This window comes from Vombatus ursinus, unplaced genomic scaffold (genome assembly GCF_900497805.2).
Source record: "Vombatus ursinus unplaced genomic scaffold, bare-nosed wombat genome assembly UNPS02014874.1, whole genome shotgun sequence".
Lineage (NCBI taxonomy): Eukaryota > Metazoa > Chordata > Mammalia > Diprotodontia > Vombatidae > Vombatus > Vombatus ursinus.
The window spans coordinates 19,013,542-19,032,653 of record NW_020954652.1 but is presented as its reverse complement, the minus strand read 5'-3'; the positions used below and the strand labels follow the sequence as shown (position 1 = coordinate 19,032,653).

General features: G+C 40.9%; 1 protein-coding gene across 2 annotated transcripts in view; it reads right to left on the bottom strand.

Moving 5' to 3' along the window:
• The window catches only part of CSRP2 (cysteine and glycine rich protein 2), a 28,463-nt gene that overhangs the window by 5,367 nt on the left and 3,984 nt on the right, over positions 1-19,112 (bottom strand). For both annotated transcript variants that reach the window (XM_027842452.1, XM_027842451.1), the window contains exons 2-3: positions 11,142-11,258; positions 3,131-3,299 (exon numbers count right to left, since the gene is read on the bottom strand). In XM_027842452.1, the coding sequence (XP_027698253.1) occupies positions 3,131-3,299; positions 11,142-11,253 (281 nt within the window). In that variant the 5' untranslated portion in view covers positions 11,254-11,258. The remainder of the gene's footprint in view (positions 1-3,130; positions 3,300-11,141; positions 11,259-19,112) is intronic.

Sequence of the window (19,112 nt, the reverse complement as noted above, 5' to 3'; positions counted from 1 at the left end):
ACGGAGTCATGAAGAGTCAGACACTCTGAAAATGAGTGAACAACAAAGTGACATCAAAATTAAAAAAAAAAATTAATGACATTTGTAGAAAATATAAACAAAGAAATCTGTTATTTAAACCTTAAAGTCAGTCTTTTCTATAAACCAGTGCTAGGCTTCAAAGTCCAAGGCCAATGACAATATCTATTTTTTTTTAGCTTGTTGCAAATAACCTTGTATCCTGTGCACACTTACAAGTAACTTTAAAAGGAAGGATAAGGAGGAGTCCCTATCAATATGAGCAGTTCCGCTGGCAGTTATGGAAACAAAACAACTAGTTCGAGAAGAAGACATTGTTGCATTGTTTATCATCTTTGCATCCCCTAAGATACTGCTTTAACTTTTGTTTCATTTGTAAATATTTATTTTTTACACTGGATCACTTTACAAATGATAAGGGCATAAAGAAAAAAAAAGTCTCCCTCTAATTCTTCAAGTCTGATTTCCAGGGATTGCAGCAAACAATGAAAGCAAATTTAAGCCACTCAGGAAACTTCTAACACTTGTAAAAAAGCATTTCCTTAGAGTGAACAAAAATAGGATCCATATGGTGGGGAATACAACTAAAGGGGATGCGGTTTGGGACAGAATAATCTATTAAAGATTCAAAGAGAAAAAACCTAAGCCTATTGTTCTTGAAGCTTGAGGATTCTTATTCCCCTTTAAACGTCTGCTAGGCAGCTTGACTAACTTGAGTTTAGAACATAATTTATTTCCAAGCAAATGTTTGTTTTTGAATTTAGTAGCTAAAAGATAGACTAATTATTAATTACCTAGTTTTAAGTTAGATAAAGTTTATACAATTCTCATACCTATTTTCCTTATATAAAACCTCTCAACATCCCAGGGAATTCTCTTAGAAAATATAATTTAAGCTATGCACTAGCAGAGGGATTTTCCACAGCTAGGAGCAACCCCATACTGATGAAATCTCAGCAACCAAAACAACAACAAAAATAACTTAGAACATTGGCCTGGCTCTACATAAAAGAAATCCCCAGTTTCACATACGATCCCCTCCATACAAGTGGTACCACTTGTATATGGAAATGGCTTGTTTGATCTGTTTTGTTGTTTGTTTTTTAGTTCAGAATAAAGACCTGCAAAGGATGGGCAGACCTGGATTGGCTGCGATCTGCCCTGGTGGAGTAAAGAGCCCTGAGCAGTACTGCACTAGTCTGAATGAAAATGTAGGGTTTGGTTTGGTTTTCATTTTGAATGATGAATTAAACAAATAATCCAAATACCTCAGCTGAGCATAGTAATAGTCTAGACCAGGGCTTCTTAAACTTCTTCCGCTCAGGACCCCTTTTCCCATTTTGGTAGCATTTTTCGGTGTTGCATGGCCTGAGGGCATGTGCAGTGCAAAGTACTCATGCCGTATGTTCAGAACCAAGGATACAGTGAAATTGCTCGATACAACATGGGCAAGCACTGCCAGAAACATGTTGGATTCATTATGTATTTCATTTTTAATTAATTTTGGGTCTTTGCACATTCAGAAACCTTTTACTGTTGCCAAATTTTTCACGATTCCATATGGCATCTCTACCCACAGTTTAGGAAGAGCTGGTCTAGACAAGGAAAGGGAACCCAAAAGAAGGGGAGGACATGATCCCTACCCTACAGGGCCTTCTAGACCAGACTCAACAGTTGTGTGATAATAATGATAATGGTCAAATCCAGGAATGAGAGGTATTAAAGGAAGATGCCAAGAAGTGCTGCTGAAACCTAGAGAAAAGAATGTAATATGAACTGGGCAACTTTCAGGAAAAAGTTCCTGGGAAAGGAAAGTCTTGAGTAGGAAGAGTATTAAGAAATAGTTGAGCTGTGTCTCTTCAGGAGAGACTTGCTAGGAGCAAAGAAAGAGAGGCAGGTGTTTGGGAGACAGTGGGAAGACAGGTCTGACTAGAACAAAAGGTCCATCTGAGGGATGGGTTAGCTTTGGTTAGATAAGCAAGAAAGGGTCAGACTGTGGTAGGCCTTGGATGCCTTAGGCCATAAGAGCCAACCCTTTCCTGTGAAGTATTGGGGTTTTGGTGCTTTTGTTTTGTTTTGTTTTGTTTTAAATAAAGAGGTGGGTAATATTTCTGAGTAAAGGGCCAGAATTCAACCAACTAAAAGGCAAATTGAATTTATAGAGCCAAACATAATCTGCACTCAAAAGGAAAAGGAAAACTTTGCCAAGAGATGAAATGACTAGGTTATAAAGCAGAAAAAGATTCAGGTGCCATAGCATACAATGAAATGGGTGAGTGGGATGGTTAGTAAAACAATCCTCTAGGTCTAACTAATACTACAAAGGATGTCTACATCCCATAGAGAAACTGTAGGAATCCATATGTTCTTCAACGCTCGTGGCACCCTTGGTGGAGAGGCAGCTAGGTGGTACAAAAATGGTCCGAGTATTGAACTTGGAGTCAGAAAGACCTGGGTTCAAATCTTGCCTCAGTCACTTACTAGCTGTGAGCCTGGGCAAGTCACTTAACCCTCTTTGCCAGTTTCCTCATCTGTAAAATGAGATGGAGAAGGAAATGGCAAACTACTCCAGTGTCTTTGCCAAGAAAACTCCAAATGGGGTCATGAAGAGTCAGACCTGACTGAAACAAATGAAAACAGCAACACATATGCTGTAACAATAGCCAGGCTGGCCTACTTGCTGTCCCTTCCCCATGATGCTCCATCTCCCAATTGGCTGTCACCCAAGTTTGGAATGCTCTCCACCTTCACCTCTTGGAATCCCTCATTCCCCTTTAAGGTCCATCTAAAGTGCTACCATCTACATGAAGCTTCCCCTGATTTCCCCCAGCTCCTCACGCATTTTCCTTCAAAACTCCCTTGAATTCACCTTGTATAATTAGAATGTAAGCTCCTTGAGGGTGGAGGCCGATTCTGCTTTTTTCTTTGTATCCCCAGTGCCTGGTACGTAATAAACATTTAATAAATTCTTTTGATTGAATGCCTAGAGAGGTTAACTGCATATAACCAACAAATACAGAAGTTTTCAAAATGTGTGAAACTGTTCGATGCTTATTTATTGACCATCCATTTTCTGAACTCATTTCTGAAGACAATACAACTTTCCACTTACTTCTCAGGCTTGATGCCCAGCCTCTCTCCTCTGTCCATGTTAAGCGTGCCCGCTCCTTGGCCATAGCCATACCCTTTGGGTCCGTACTTCTTTCCATAGCACGATTTGCAGTAGACCTCATCATCATGAATTGCCACAGTTGTGCTGTCTAAATTTTTCCTGCAAACCACTGGAAGGGAAAAAATGAGACTTGAAAAAATGTCCCACAGGGGCTCATTTTTCTTAGAACAATGACAACATACACAATTAGCTACAAATGTCAAAAGGCACTCTTCCTCTCGTGCTGCTAATTCACTATGTGCTGTCCCAAAGCCAGAGAACAGCAGCAGAGCTGGTAAGTTACATTTAGCCCTAGAAATAAAGACACGGCTCTATTCTACTCTGGGGCTTTTGGGGATTTGATATTAAATCATGGAAATTCAGAGTTCACTTAAAATAGCCTAAGGATTTAATTGGACCTACCAATTTTGGAGTTCCAAGATATTAAATAGTTAGAAACATAACCTGCCTTCACACATCGTGACTGCTTCTCATCTCTCTGTACCCTCATTCCACAAGCCTTTCCCAGAACGGTCTAGTGGAAGATGTGTTGGACCTAGAGGGAAGAGAGACCTGGGTTTGCATCCTGCCTTAGACACTAGCTAGCTCTATTACTATGGTCAAGACACTTAACTTCTGTGAACCTTAACTGCCTTACCTCTAAAATGGGGATAACAAAAGCACCTCCTCCTCAGAGTATTGTTGTGAGAATCAAGTAAGATAATAAATGTAAACAGCTCTGCACATCTTAAAGTGCCATATGAAGGTCAGCTATCGTGTGTATGTGTGTATCTAGATCTAGGATTTCATCAGTATAGGAAACTTGGTGAAGGACTTCCCTTGGAAAGACCACTCTTTACTCTATAACTTGTAGTGTTGGAGCAGGGGTTCTTAATCTTTGTTTGTGTCCTGGCCCCCTTGGGTGAAGCCTCTGGACACATTTTCAAAGTAATGTTTTTAAATGCATAAAATAAAATAAATAGGATTACAAAAGAAACCAAAGATACTGAAATTACAGTTGTCAACATTTTTTCTTGTTGTTTAAAGTTCAATGATCCCAGGTTAGGAACCCCTTGGTTAAAGAATTGTTTGGGGTGCCCGGATGGCTAAGTGACTTCCCAGAGGCACATAGTTATAATGTCTTAGAGGTAAGACTTCAACCAAAATCTCTCTGATTCCAAAAACAGGCCACAATCCATTCCAGCACACTGACTTTTATAATAATAATTCTTATCTTATGAATGGTAAAGTCACAGCTTGGCATGAATTAAAAGGATTAAGAGCTTTCTCTATCCCCTAGCCTGTCCTACCTCTCCCCAAAACCATTACTAGCATTAGAATTCCACCGTTTTGGAATCTGAAAAAAAAAATCCCCCTTTGCCTCCCTTCCAGCTTCTACCAGCACTGATTATAATTCTACGTCCCCAAACTGTCAAGGAGAATGAGCCCCCAGCTGACATCTGGAAGACCACAATCCATGTTTGACTTTTACCACTCACCGGCTATGTGACTTCATGTCTTGGCCTATTTCTTATCTACAAAACGAGAGGGTTGGACAAGCTTCCAATTCTTCTAGTCTCCCTCTTAGTCAAGACTATATTAAATTTCTTCTTGTAGCACAGGTTGGAAACTGCTCTGATTGGTTCCTTGCCACAGACATTTGTATCCCTTACACAAAACCAGCACGTCTTTCTCCCACTATTATTACACTTTCAAAATCTTAAACTGAATTTGAGAAAGAGGTACTGGAAACTCAGTGGGGCCACAACATGGCAACAGAAAAATCTCTAGCAACCAAAGTATTAATTTAGTAGAAAAGATGCTTCTACTCATGACCCATCCTGGTAGAACTGAAATTAAAGTACAGTAGATGGGCAGCTTCCATCATTTGCAAGCTAAAGAGTTTAGAAATTATTTTGGTGGAAGAATTAAATGGTGTTCTCTGTTTTTTGGCAGCCTGTACCTTAGATAGAAACATATCACTTACAAATGGGCGGCTCGTGTATAAAATGAAATATGGTTAACTGCCCAAGGACAAAAGGAAAAAAACAAACAAACAAAACTAATTCAAAGTTTAATAAACAATGTTGCCTTAAAGTTCAGTGGCTGATAGTGTTTACTGAACTGAATTGATCTAACATAAGGGAAGGGGCTGTAGCCTACCTATCTTTGGCAGCACAAATTACTGGATAAAAATAGCAGCGAAAAATATCTTGTCTTTTAAAAAGCTGAACTTTCTATTTTGCTCCAGTCTAGTGATTTCATCAGTACAGGGAACTCCAAGTATGGAAAATCCCTCCCACCAGGCAGCTTTTTTAATTCAGATACAACTTAAATGTCTCAGAGCTGCCCAGGGACCCTGAGAAATTGAGCCCCGCCCATTGTCATCAGGTGAATATCTGTTAGAGATAGGATTTGAAACCAAGTGTCAGCCCTCCATCCATGGCCATGGAAGGCTTGTTACAGTTGAAAGAGCATTTGATTTTTGATTCAGAAGTCCTCTGTTTGAATCCTAGCCCTGTTACTTGCTATCTTGTGATTCTGAGGAAGTCGCTTATCTTTTCTAGGTCTCACTGCTTCCTTATCTATAAAATGAGAGGGTTGGAGCACATCCTTTCTAGGTCTAAGGGAGTGTATAATCTTACAGTGCCTTTCACTCTGTCAGCTATGGACAGCTGAATCAGCTAGGTGGTCGGTGGAGAGAGATCATTGGACCTGGAGTCAGGAAGACCTGACTTCAAACCTGGGCTCAGACACTTATTAGCTGTGTGACCCAGGGCAAGTTCATTAGCTTTTTGCCTCAGTTCCCTAATCTGTAAAATGTGGATGAAAATAATAACACCTACTCCCCAGGGTTGTTGGGAGGATCAAATGAAATAATATTTGCAAAATGCTTCACAAGCCTTAAAGCTGCATATAAAGGTTAACTATTATTATTATTATTATTACAGGCAGGTAGGTGGTGCAGTGGATAGAGCACTGGGCCTGGAGTCAGGAAGATCTGCATTCAAATGTGGCCTCAGACACTTACTAGCTGTGTGACCCTAGGCAAGTCACTTAACCGCTGCATGCCTCAATTTCCTCATCTTGTAAAATGAGCTGGAGAAGGAAATGGCAAACCACTCCACTACCTTCACTAAGAAAACCCCATGTGAAAGACCATGGAGTTATGAAGAGCTAAATGACCAAAAAATTGAAATAGCAGTAGTAGTAGTAGTAGTAATAGTAGTAGTGACAGAAGACTGGAATGCAGGTTTTCCTTGCTTTGAGGCCAGTTCACCACCCACTAAACCATGCTTCCTCTTGTTATAGTCTCTTGAGAATAGGACTGTATCTTGTTTCATCTTTGTATTTTTAGTTTACCACACATAATAGGCATTTAAGAAATCCTTGAATTTTTTTTCTTTCAGAAGGATAGATAGCTAAATCTAATCTGCAGAGAGAACTTGCAGCTATAACAGAGAGATGGGCAGCAGTGAGAATGTTTTACAAGACCAGGGCATTCAATCTTATCCTGCCCAAAGCAGTGAATCTAGAAAAGCTTCCAGATAATCCAGTGAGCTGGGGCAGCTCAAGAAGAGTGTTACAATAAGCCCTTTAAAGAGTAGCTTAAGAATCATGAGGTTGAAGAAACGAGCTAAATCTTGGTTACAATCCTTTTTTGTGGAAAATGTCTCTAATATCTGTTTGCTGTCTTTTCCTTATTTCCCTTACTAACTAAATATACCAGAAAAAGTGCATTTTTTTTACTAAAGAAAAAAAGATCCTTGAAATTGGATCAAATCTTTACTGACCTCAGAAATACAAAACTTTATTTTAAACAAATAAGACACTTCTTTCTCTCCCCTTTAAAAATGCAGTAAAACTATTATTTAATTGAAAGTTAGAATTAATTGAGATTTTTATCCCTGTGACCTATGATATTATTGGTATGGGGCACCTCCTGGTGGGAAAATTACCTCTACCCACTTCAGACTGGCACCTTTTCTGGAAACATATTCTTAGCAACTTGTCTGGGGGCACTAAGGAGAGGGACTAATCTATAGTCCCATTCATATTATGAGTCAGAGGCAGGACCTGAACCCAGGTCTTTCTGACTCCAAAGCTAGCTCTCTGTTCTCACCACACCATACTGCCAATCAATCAAGAAACATTTCTTAGGCACCTGCTGTGTACCAGGCACTCTGTGAAATGCTGGAGTTAAAAAGGGGCACAAGATAGCCCCTGATCTCAAGGATCTTACAGTCTAATGGAAAGACAACATACAAAGGAAAATATACAAAGCAATCATATACAGGACTGAAAGGAAATAATTAACCAAGGGAAGGCACTGGAAATAAGAGGGCTTGGCTTTCTGTAGATGGTGGGTTTTTAATTTGGACTTAAAGAGAGTCAGAGAGGTCAGTAGTTGGAGCAGAGGAGAGAGAACATTCCCTGAATGAGGACAGCCAGAGAGAAGAAAGGTGAACATCTAGTCTACTGATTCTCTCATTAATCTTTATTATCTTCATAGTATACAGGAAAATTATTGTATAATCTGTTCATAAATACCATGCTGGTTTGTGAGTATACCAGTTAGGATTGCCACCCCACACTGGGATGGCACCTATTTTTCAAAATATGAATGTTCTTCAAGGCTCAGCTCAAAGGGCACCTCCTACATGAAGCCTTCTCCAGTGCCCCCAGTTACTGCTCTCTCACTCATATGATGCTGTGTTTACTTATCAGTGTATATGTTGTATCCCCCAGGGGGATGTAAGCTCCTTGAAGGCAGGGGCTGTTTCATTTTTGCCTTTACAATCTCAGCACCAAGCATGGGCCTCACTCATAAGTGGGCACTTAAAGGCTTGCTGCATTGAAGCAGATAACACAAGTTACTGCTATATAGTTAATTAAGGGCAGGATCAGAATTAGAACTCAGGCTCCAACACATAGTCTAGCCCTAACACTAATACCATTCAATGTGATAAGAGAGAACTTTACAATTTAAGTTACAAAGATTAAGACTTAAAGCAATTGGAATATTTCTCCATCAGGTCTCTATTCAGTCCATCCTCTACTCAGAGGTCAAAGTGATCTTTCTAAAGTTCTGGACTGACATTCCTCTACTCTAAAAACTCTAGTGGCTCCCTAATACCTCCAAGATCAAACAAAATTCTTCTTTTGGTGTTCAAGCCCTTTACCACCTGGATTCTTTCTCCTGTTATAGTTTCCTTACACCTTACACCCCACCTCATACAAAAGTGCACTTGCTGTTCCTCATAAGGCATGCCTTCTCCTGACTTCAAGCATTTTCACTTGCTATTATCCCTCATGCCTGGAATGCTCTCCCTCCTAGCTTTCCTGCCTTCCTTTAAGTCTCAGCAAAAATCCCACCTTCTATAGGAAGCCTTTCCTGATCCCCTTCAATTCTAGTGCCTTCCCCTGTGGACTATTTCCAATTTATCCTGTATAGCAACTAGATGGTGCAGTGGATAGAGCACCAGCCCTAGAATCAGGAAGACATGAATTCAAATCCAGCCTCAGACACGTAGTAGCTGTTTGACCCTGGACAAGTCACTTGACCCTGTTTGCCTCAGTTTCCTCATCTGTAAAATGAGCTGGAGAAAGAAATGGCAAACCACTCCAGTATCCCTGCCAAGAAAACCCCATGGACAGCACTGGCAGGCCATGGTCCACAGGGTCACGAAGAGTCAGATCGGACTAAACCACTGCACAACAGTAAAATGTAATATTATAAACAGCCCATGTGCTATTGAGAGTCAGCACAGAATAGCAGGTAGAAAGCTGGTCTTGGTCCCAGGAAGACTTGAGTTCCAGTCCTGTCTCTGACACATACCAGCTATGTGACCCTTGAGTCACTTCTCTTCTTGGTGCTGTCAACATCTAAGATTATAAGTTACAGAGAAGGTGCCACCCTCCCTCAGTTAGGGAAGATCCCTACATTGATGAAATCCCCGGTCCAGTCCTTATCTCAGACTTGCCTGCCCATGTGCCATAGCCCCTACAAGACTATGGGAGCCATAGGGAAAAGAGTACTGTGTCCTTTATCTCTGCATCTCTTCCTGTGCTTAGCCCAGTAAGCTGCATACAGCTGAGTCTTGTTTATTGAATTGGTCAGAGGAGATAAGGAAGCCTGGTACTTACCATTAGGTTTCCACCACTCCCCATGTCTGGCAGAACTTACAGAAGTACCCAAACACTATAATATCTTAAGGGATGAAAGTATCTTTGGCTTTGTGTGCTGCATAATCTGTGTGAGTGTGTGTGTGTGTGTGTGTGTGAGACAGAGAGAGAAAAGAGGGGAAAGGGAGAAGAAGTTGAGAGAGACACAAGAGAGAGGGAGAGAGAAAGACAGAGAAAAGAGACACAGAAAGAAACAGAGAGAAAAGGGGTAGAGAAAGAGACAGAAAGGAAAAAAAGTGGGGGGAGGCGAGATGGAGAGAGGAGAGGCAGAGATAGTGCAGTGTGTGTGTGTGTGTGTGTGTGTGTGTTTGTGTGTTTCCCCCTCCCAGAGTTCAGTATCCTATTGGATACTGTAGAGATAGTCTTGATTTATCATAGCCTTGTGCCAGCAGAGGGCACAAGCCCTTGTATATTCTACCAAGCTAGAAATGCTTCAAGGATAGGGCTGCAGACAGATTATTATGTTGATCCTAGAGATTGCCAAGTAAATGGTGTCAGACCACTGACCTGGGAGTCAGGAAGACCCAAATTCCAATATCACCTCAGACACTCTTAGTAACTGTCTGACCCTGGACAAGTCATTTAACCTTTGTCTGCCTCAGTTTCCTCATCTTTAAAATGGGTATCATAATAGCACCTACCTCTCAGAGTTGTTATAAGGCTCAAACAAAGAGGGGGAAAAAGAATTGTTAAAAATATTACATACCTTGGTGGAGTAGACAGAGTCACTAGACTGAGTCAGAGGATCTGTGTTCAAATGCTGACTGTCAATACTAGGGTGGCCATGGGCAGGTTGCTTAATTTTCAGGGTGAACTAAATGGCCTTTAGAGTCTCTTTCAGTTTGAAGTGTAGGCTCCTACCCATGTAACCTTGGGTAAGTTTGCTTTACTCCCTCTGGACTTCAGCTACTTCTCCTGTAAAAGTAGGTGATTAAACTGGCTAGAAGACCCCTACCGCTCCTTCCAGCTCTGTCTAGCAGGAAGAACAATGGATTTGAGGTTTAAGGACAAAAGTTCAAAACTTGGCTCTGCCTTTACTACCTATGTGGTGCTGGGTGGGGGGCGTCCTGGGCAGGTCTTTAGCCCTACCTCTACCCTTCCTTGTTTACTAAATAAGGCAGCTGAACTAGTTGACTTCAAAGGTCCCTTCCAGCTCAAAGTCTAGGTCTGATCTCATGAGAATGTCTGTAACCTGCAGGGCGGGAGCTCCCAAAGCCAGGAAATCATACCCCCTTCAGGTATTCATTGAAGTAAGCTGAATAAGAGGGGAAAGGAAAAGGATCTGTGATTTCACTGGAAGTTGAGGAAGTTGAGATTTCATTACCAGTCGAGGAAGGTCCCTCCAGCAACGGAGTCAGTAAGTCAATCAACAGTATTATTTAAAGACCTTTATTATGTGCTAGGCATAAGGCTAAGTGCTGGGATACAAAGAAAGACAAAAAAACTGTTCTTGCCCTCAAGAAGCTCCCATTCTAGTAGGGGAGACGGCAGTCAAAAAACTGTGTGTGTGTGTGTGTGTGTGTGTGTGTGGAGAGAGAGAGAGAGAGAGAGAGAGAGAGAGAGAGAGAGAGAGAAAGATGTAGATGTAGAAAATGTAGACAATAGAAATAAATGGAAGGGCCATTTCAGAGGGAAGACAGGATGGGAAAGGCCTCCTGAAAAAGGTACGATCTGAACTGAGGTGGGATTCAAAGTCAGGAAGACTTGAGTTCAAATCCTTCACACTCTACTCTCTATACCACCAGACCCCTAACAGATAAGGCTACAACAGAGAAAGGTTACTTACTGCACAGAAAACAGCATCTGTGGAAGCTTCTTCCATCACACTGCACCTCTTCGGCATGGTACACAGTCCTTCCACAAGCCCCACATTTGTTACCTCCTCCCCAGTTGGGCATTTTGACTAGAGAGGAAAAAAAAAAAGAGCATCTCTGTAAGATCTTGGCAGTCAGTATTAACTAAAATGCAGAAATGTAACAGTAACCTCAAATAATAGAAGGTAACTAGAGATTTAACTTTGTTTAGAAAGTCTTACCACCCTTCAAAATAACCTCATTTTTTCTCATCCAAGGCTGCCAGGTCATTTCAGAGGATTTTGGTTTGTTATGCAAGACTTTCTCCACGACAAAGGATTTTGTTCAGTGGAACAGTCCAGGCCTCCAGGCACAAAACTCCAACTGCTCCCCAGGAATTCATTCCTGGCCAAGGAAGGTGGGGGGGGGGGGTTGGAGCAGGGGGCATCCACCCATCTAGCCCTCAAGCTAAAACTTGAGAATCAGTGGACTTGTTGGGGGAAAGAGTTTTGGGTTATGTTTAATCACTTGTGACAGAGCCAAATTCATACCATTTAGTGGAAAAATGCTATGACATACTTCATAGGGGAAGCAGAAACCATTGCACTGTCCTTCAAAAGCCTGGTTTCTATTTGTTAGCTCAAGATTTAAGGTAATTATACCATCAAGGGTTATAGCTGTGACTAGTCCACTTGCATGTGCAAAGGTTTTACTGCAACTACAATAAACACCCATCCAGATGGAGATAATTTAAGTTTTTATGCTTCACTAATCTGGGGTATTTTTCCCGGGTGGAAGTCAACAAATGGTGCCAATGGTAGGGCTTTGTCCCTTTTCTAAGGCCTGTCAGTATGAGTGCACAGAGTCCAGAATTCACTTCATAGCATCATAAACCATTTTGTGAGCAGGTCAGGATGGTCCTTGAACAAAAGCCTGAAGTCACTAGGAGGCTGGAAGCCCAGATCTTCAGCTACCTCTGCATGGGCCAACATTCGAGATCCTCCCTTCCCACGTGTCTACTCAGGCAGAATAAAAAGGGCCTATTTCTTAACAATCAGAATCCAAACATACAGACAACATGCATCTTAGATAATACACGAAGTCGTGCTTGCTTATAAGCACAACAATCTGTTCTTGAAAACAAAATGAAAAGCCAATCCTTCCCTTAGAAATCAGCTTCAGTACAATCAAAAGAGAAGCCAGTCTTTTTCTTGTTTGTTTGATTGTTTAACTATCCGCTTGACATATTTGCTTTTGGCATTACTTCAATACTCAGCTCAAATCCCACCATCTTCAAGAGGCCCTTCTTAGTCCCTTCCTCTCCCAACCACCATCACACCAATAGCTGCTTCCTTCTGAGATTACCTCCCATTTACAAGGTATATCCTGTACCTACAGGGTCATTTGCATGTTGCCTGCCCTATTAAAATATAAGCCCCTTGAGGGCAGGGAACCTGTTCTGGCCTTTCTTCCTATCCTCAGTGCCTGGAATGTATTAAGTGTTTAATAAAATGATTGTTTTCTGTTGATTGATTGCCTGACCGGCAGGTGCCCACAGAGACCTATTTATTATGTCATCAATTTAAAAGGCTGCTTCATCACTACAGAAAAAAAGACCATAAATCCTGGACTTCTTAACTTTTTTATCTGTTATGTCCCCCGTGGCAGTCTGGTGAATACTATGGACCCCTTTCTGAGAATAATGCTTTTAAATGCATAAAATAAAAATGTAAGGTTACAAAGGATACCAATTATATTGAAATATAATTGTGTGTGTGTGTGTGTGTACACTTAGACATATGCATAAAGTTCACAGATCCCCTAGCTTTAAAGAGGCTTCTTTAACAGCTCTTTCACTAGGTGAGACTACATCAGATGTCAATGCTACTAACAGAAATGAAAGAAGAGTCTTCTATCCCAGACAATATAGCGAGTGAACTTCAGTCCCACTATTCTGACTGGTTAAGATGAACTCAGCATGATCTATAGTCATTCTTACAACACATAATGGTATGCATTAGCTTTAAGGTCAGGCTTCTCCTGGGAAACGATCATCAAATTAATCCAGGAAGTTGAGTTCAGATTACAACATTCCCTTCCCGCTTAAACAATCCAGTTAGATTTGATATTTGTCAATGGTGTACATTGCTAGGTTAGTATTTTTCGCACTTATCCATGAGTAATTTTAGTACAGAAGCAGGACCAAATAGGTGATTTTCAGGATTCAGAAATAGCTGCCATTCCCCTGTTACATAAGCGATAATATGCCCATATCTAAAAACATGAAGTTAACATTTGACAGGAAGTTCAATCTGAAAGTTTCATTTATTCTTTCAGTGCTACAAATCATTCTTACTTTTCCCATAAGACAGGTGCTCTATTGTTGAAACTTGGAATGAAACTCGATCCTGATTGTAAATGGCAAGATATAAAGAATGCTTGGGCTTTTCAGCCTGCACTGAGAACACTACAGCTATTTAGTTAGGTGCATAATCCATGATTGTAATCAGGTGTTCAGTCCTGAAGGCTTCAAGGTCACCCCTACCCTTGAACACCCTTTGGCTGACTGAGCTCTGCCAACAATCGCTAGGATTCCTGAAGTTCATTCAGTAGGCAGACCTTCAGGTAAGTAGGTGTATACATCCAAAAGACTTGCAGAAAAGGCACACTTAGAAACGAATGAAAAATCCCAACAATTCAGAGTGGCTTCCAAAGTTTTATCTGCTTACCCAGGCATCTCTCACCAGAGAGCCTTGAAAGAATGCCAAAAGTGCCCTGGGGTGCAATGGATAGAGCATCGACCTTAAAGTCAGAAAGAACGGAATTTAAATCTGACCTCTGACACTTACCAGATGTGTGACCTTGGGCAAGTCATTTCTGTTTGCCTCGTTTCCTCACCTATAAGTGAGGATAATATTACCTATACTTCCCAGAGTTGCTGTGAGCATCAAATAATAATTGTAAAGGGTTTTCAAACCTTACATGCTGGCTTTAAAAAAAAAATAATTATCACTATCAGACAGAAAAATGATCTGAATTTTTTTAATACAATTTCTCTTAGGAATATTCCGCTTCTAAAGTAAACATCAAGTAAGTAGTCAGACTTTCACAGAGTAAGACCTGATCAGATTAACCATTGAACAAAAAGCACTGATTTGGGATTTGTTTGATCATTGGGTCTAGGGGTGGAGAGAATATCTCAGGGGATCATTTAGTTCATACCCTAGAGGTGTTTTCTTCCCAGATAATGAAATTATTCATGATTACATCCCTAGAGCTGGAAGGGGCCATCTAGTCTGAATTCCACATTTTTCAGATGACGTCCAGGTATGATAACAGAGTCATTGCTCTTTCCACCATCCCGTACGTCTTCCCCTCGGCCAGGGTCACCATAGAGCTAAGCTGGGATTCAAACTCACATGCTTTGAATCCAAATCCAATATTTTTTCCACTAGCCAGTCACTCAACAAGCATTGATTAGGCACTTACTATGCATCAGACACTGTGCTAAGACCTGGGGATACAAAGAAAGGCAAAAACAGTCCCTGCTTTTAAGAAACTTGCATTCTAATGGGAGCCATGTAAATAACTGTAAAGGTTGTAAACTTTTAAAGTTGTAAAGGAGGTAAACAGGGTGAAGTGACTTGTCCAGGATCACACAGCTAGTAAGCATCTGAAGTCAAATTTGAACTTAGGTTCTCCTGACTCAAGGACCAGTGCTCTATCCACTGTACCACCTAGTTGCTCCCATAATAATAAAGTGTTTTAATTTATAACACAATAAATATCGATATCGATAACCCACATAAACAAAAGCTCTTTGGGGGTGTCCTTAATAATGTATTTGAGTGTAAAGAGGTCTTGCAGTCAAAAAGTTTGGGAAGCACTGATCTAGTCCAATCCCTTCATTTTCGGGTTGTGAAAACCAAAATCCAGACAAGTGCGTGATTTGCTCAAGGTCATATGTGGTAACATATGACAGAAAAAGGATTTTAACTCAAGTAGATCCTCTGACTGCAAATCCAGCATTTTTTCCGTCGTATCTTGCTGCCTCCCACGTCAGGTTATTTAGCTAAGGCCACACAGCTAAAAAGCAGAGCCCAGGACTTCTGAGGACATCCTACAATGTCTCCCAGCAAAGTGGATAAAGGCAGGGGAAAAAGGTGAGTCCCAAATTCAAATGAACTTTAACGGGATTTTATTTTAACCCACATGAAAAAAAGTGTGACCATTTTTCCGTGCATGGCAGGGACTCTATCTTCAGGAGTCAAAGTCAATCAGTTCAGTACTCTGGACCATTTGGACTTGGTAACAGTCAGTACACCCATCTGCCAGCTCTCTGGCATTCTTGGCCTTGCTCCACAGTACAAAAATCAAGATTCCATTTTTCATACAAGTGTCTGGCCTTGCTACCCTACCACAGCTGACATCAATCATGGCAAAAATGGATTCTCACTCAACAAATCTGGTCCACATTCCTTTCTCAAATCCTTGTGCATTAATTTACAGAATAGCAAGGAAAGAAATAAAAGCTCACTTTATATGCATCTTAGAAAGTAGCCCAAGTACAAGAATGTTTCCACTTTCTGGGCCTGGCCTTTTGTTTTCAATATCTAGAACTGCCAATTTAGTTGAGGGAATCTGTCACCATGAGAAGTCATCAAGTTTTAAAAGGCTTAATTTATTTCTAAACACCCATGTGTATTTTATCCAGTATGAGTTTGCTTAGGATCCACCCAGAATTCAAGAGAAGAAAGGCCCAAAGGCTTTTGGGGGGCGGAGAAATTTTTTATGAATTTTAAAGCCTAAACATGACTTTCCTAATGGTGAAGTTACCAAAACGTTACATCATCCTCTCATTACAAAACTCAGCTGCAAAGCACAAAATCACCACCTATCACATATATGTCACTGACATGATTTAAAATCTGAGGGACACAAATCTACTAAGTTCAACAGTACATTTGCCACTCCAGCAGATAAAACACTGGGGTGATGATAAAGTATTTTCTGGAGAGGATCAAGCTTACAGACTAAACACCAAATGTTTCTGGAAGCTTTTCTTTTTTCTCAATAGGAGATAAGACTAAATTCAGTATTTCTTTGTAACCCTGACAGGATGAACTCTTCAATATAAGGTGGGTCCTGATCTTAGACCTCTTCATTTTTTATGAAAAAGAAATTTGTTCTTTTCTTGTTTTTTCAATCTTTATTTCCCACCCCTAAGAAGGAAATCATTCCTTTTAACACTGATTAAAAAGAAAAAAGAAAAAAGAAAAAAAGAAAAAAATCCCTTTTGCAAATGAAACCAACATTCGTTGATAACTGGAGGCAGCTATGACAAGGGCAGATAAGGGAAATAGGCCTAGAGTCAGGAAGACCTGAATTCAAATTCAGTCTCAGACACTTACTACTTGTGTGACTTTGAGCAAGTCACATTCTCTGCCAGTCTTGTTTTCTCAACTGCAAAATGGGGATGATTATAATAGCACCTACTTCACAGTGTTGTTGTGAATATCAAATGAGGGGATATTTGCACAGTGCCTGGCATACAGCAGGCACTTAACGAATATTGGTTCCCTTCTCTTCCTTTTCATAACAGTATATATAATATTTGAACCCCTTCTTTCAAAGGAGTTCCATTTATTTACCAAATAAGCATCTAACTACCTACTCTGTGCTAAGTGCTAGAAAAAAAGCAAAACAATTCTTGCTCTCAGGAAGGTTTGAGCTACTGGAGTGGAAAACAACAGGTATACAAAGAGGGTAATATATAATGCATGCAAAATAAACACCAAGTAATTTCAGGCTTTAGAAGAGAGGGCTCTAACAACTGGAGAATGGGGGAAGGCATGCTAGGTTCCCCTAGAGTTTGGTCTTAAAGCTAGACAGGGATTAGTTGGAGAATAAAATCGTCAGGGTGACCACATAATCTAGACCTCAAGGCATTATTTTAAAGTCACTTGGAAATAAAGCTTGTTCTGGGGTACCTCACTTCTGGACAGAGGTGCTAGATCCGAGTTCCAGAATAAAATATACATTTTTGGATGGGGCCAATGTGGGAATTTGTTCTGCTTAGTGATGCGTATTTCTTCCAAAGGTTTTGTTTCTATTTCTAGTCGAGTGAGAGGGGCTGAAGGGAGAAAAGCTTGTTAATTGAAAAATAAAGCAAAATTTTAACTTAAACTCCTTCTACAAATACCCAAGGAAGACTCCTCTTCCCCACTACCTGCTCAAACTTCCGTCTTCTAGGTATCATTATGGAGAAGGAAAAAAAAAAGAAAATTATTTAATTTAGAAGTTGGGACCAGAACTAGATTTTCAGGCTTAGCAAAGTTCTTCATCTACCTTTCTCACTCTTCTGAACAGATACTGCCCCTAACAAAGTCATTTGCTGGTCAGCTCTTCTTGCATTCTTCCAACCCCCTCCCCACCCCCCAAACATCCTTAGGCTAATTCTTGGCTTCAGGTGCCTCCAAACTTTTGCACTAGTGTAGGAACAGGTGAACTCTACTTACCCTAGCCAGATTCCTCTGTCCAATGATCTGGGCTTTTTCCAGGAAAAACCCAAGTGTTAGAATAGAACACCATCAATTGTCTCCTCTTTCTCTAGACTCCCTCACTTGATGACCTCATTCTCTCTCATGGCTTCAATTATCACCCCTCGGCAGACAACGTCCAAATCTCCAGCCCTAACCTCTCCCCAGGGCTCTAAGTGAGACATAGCTAAGTGATTGCCTGGCTTCTCAGTCCTCATCACCTCAGACTCAACATGGTCACAACAACATTGATCATCTTCTCCTAAAAACTGCTGTTTCTCCAAACCTCCCCATTTCATTCGATGACAGTCCCATGCTCAGTCCCCCAAACCTTCACCCTGCCATATCTAAGTCTGGCTAATTCTCCAAGATGGGTTTCAACCCACCTTTTCAGCTCTATCATACACATCCGTGCCCTTCTCGTACTCTATATTCCGGTCAAACCAGCCTATCCTCTGTGTTGCCCCATCTCATCCCTGCCCCTCAGAACTCCTATCTTCAATCCCTCGAGGCATCTATTAGTAATGGATCTTTTTTTGAATGTTCATATCACTCTGTTTGGACTTCTCTTTTAGTACTTATATTGCAACCTACATTATAATTATTTTAATCCAAAAATCATTCTATGGACAAAGAAATGTGCTTGTGGGAGACAAAAAACAAAACAAAAACAAAAAAGCCCACAAATACTCCTTGCCCTCAAAGAGTTTACATTACTTATATTACTTACAATGTCCTGTCCAGCCCCATCCTCCTCCCCCAACAGGGAATTCGCCTTGTTTCACCTCTGCTTCCCCATTGCATACTAGCACGGTATACAGAAAGCCCCAAAACTGTACTGCCTAAAACACTCTTCAAGTGGAGAAATGCCTTCCTTCTCTCTGCTAATCCAAGCCTAACATCCCTTCAAAAGAGAGCTCAACTTTTCCTAGGATTAACTCCAACCCATTCCAATGTCTCCTCATATAGGCAGGTAGACCTGAGTTCAGATTTAGTCATAGACAGTTAGTTGCTAGCTGTATGATCCTGGGCAAGTCCCTTAACCTCTACCACCTCTGCCTTCTTCAGTTTCCTTCATATAAAATGGAGGTAATTATACCAAGTACTTCCCAGGATTGTTGCCATTTGCACTTTGAAAGGTATGTGGCACAAAGTACATACTTAACAAACCACCTTCCCTCCCTTTCTTCCTTTCCTTTCCCTTTGCTCCCTTTCCTCCCTCCAATCCATCCTTCCTTCTTTTCTCCCTCTCTCTAATCCTTTCCTTCCTCTCTCCAATCCTTCCTTCCTCCCTCCTTCTAATCCTTTCCTTCCTCTCTCCAATCCTTCCTTCCTCCCTCCCTCTAATCCTTTCCTTCCTCTCTCCAATCCTTCCTTCCTTCCTCCCTCCCCCTAATCCTTTCCTTCCTCTCTCCAATCCTTCCT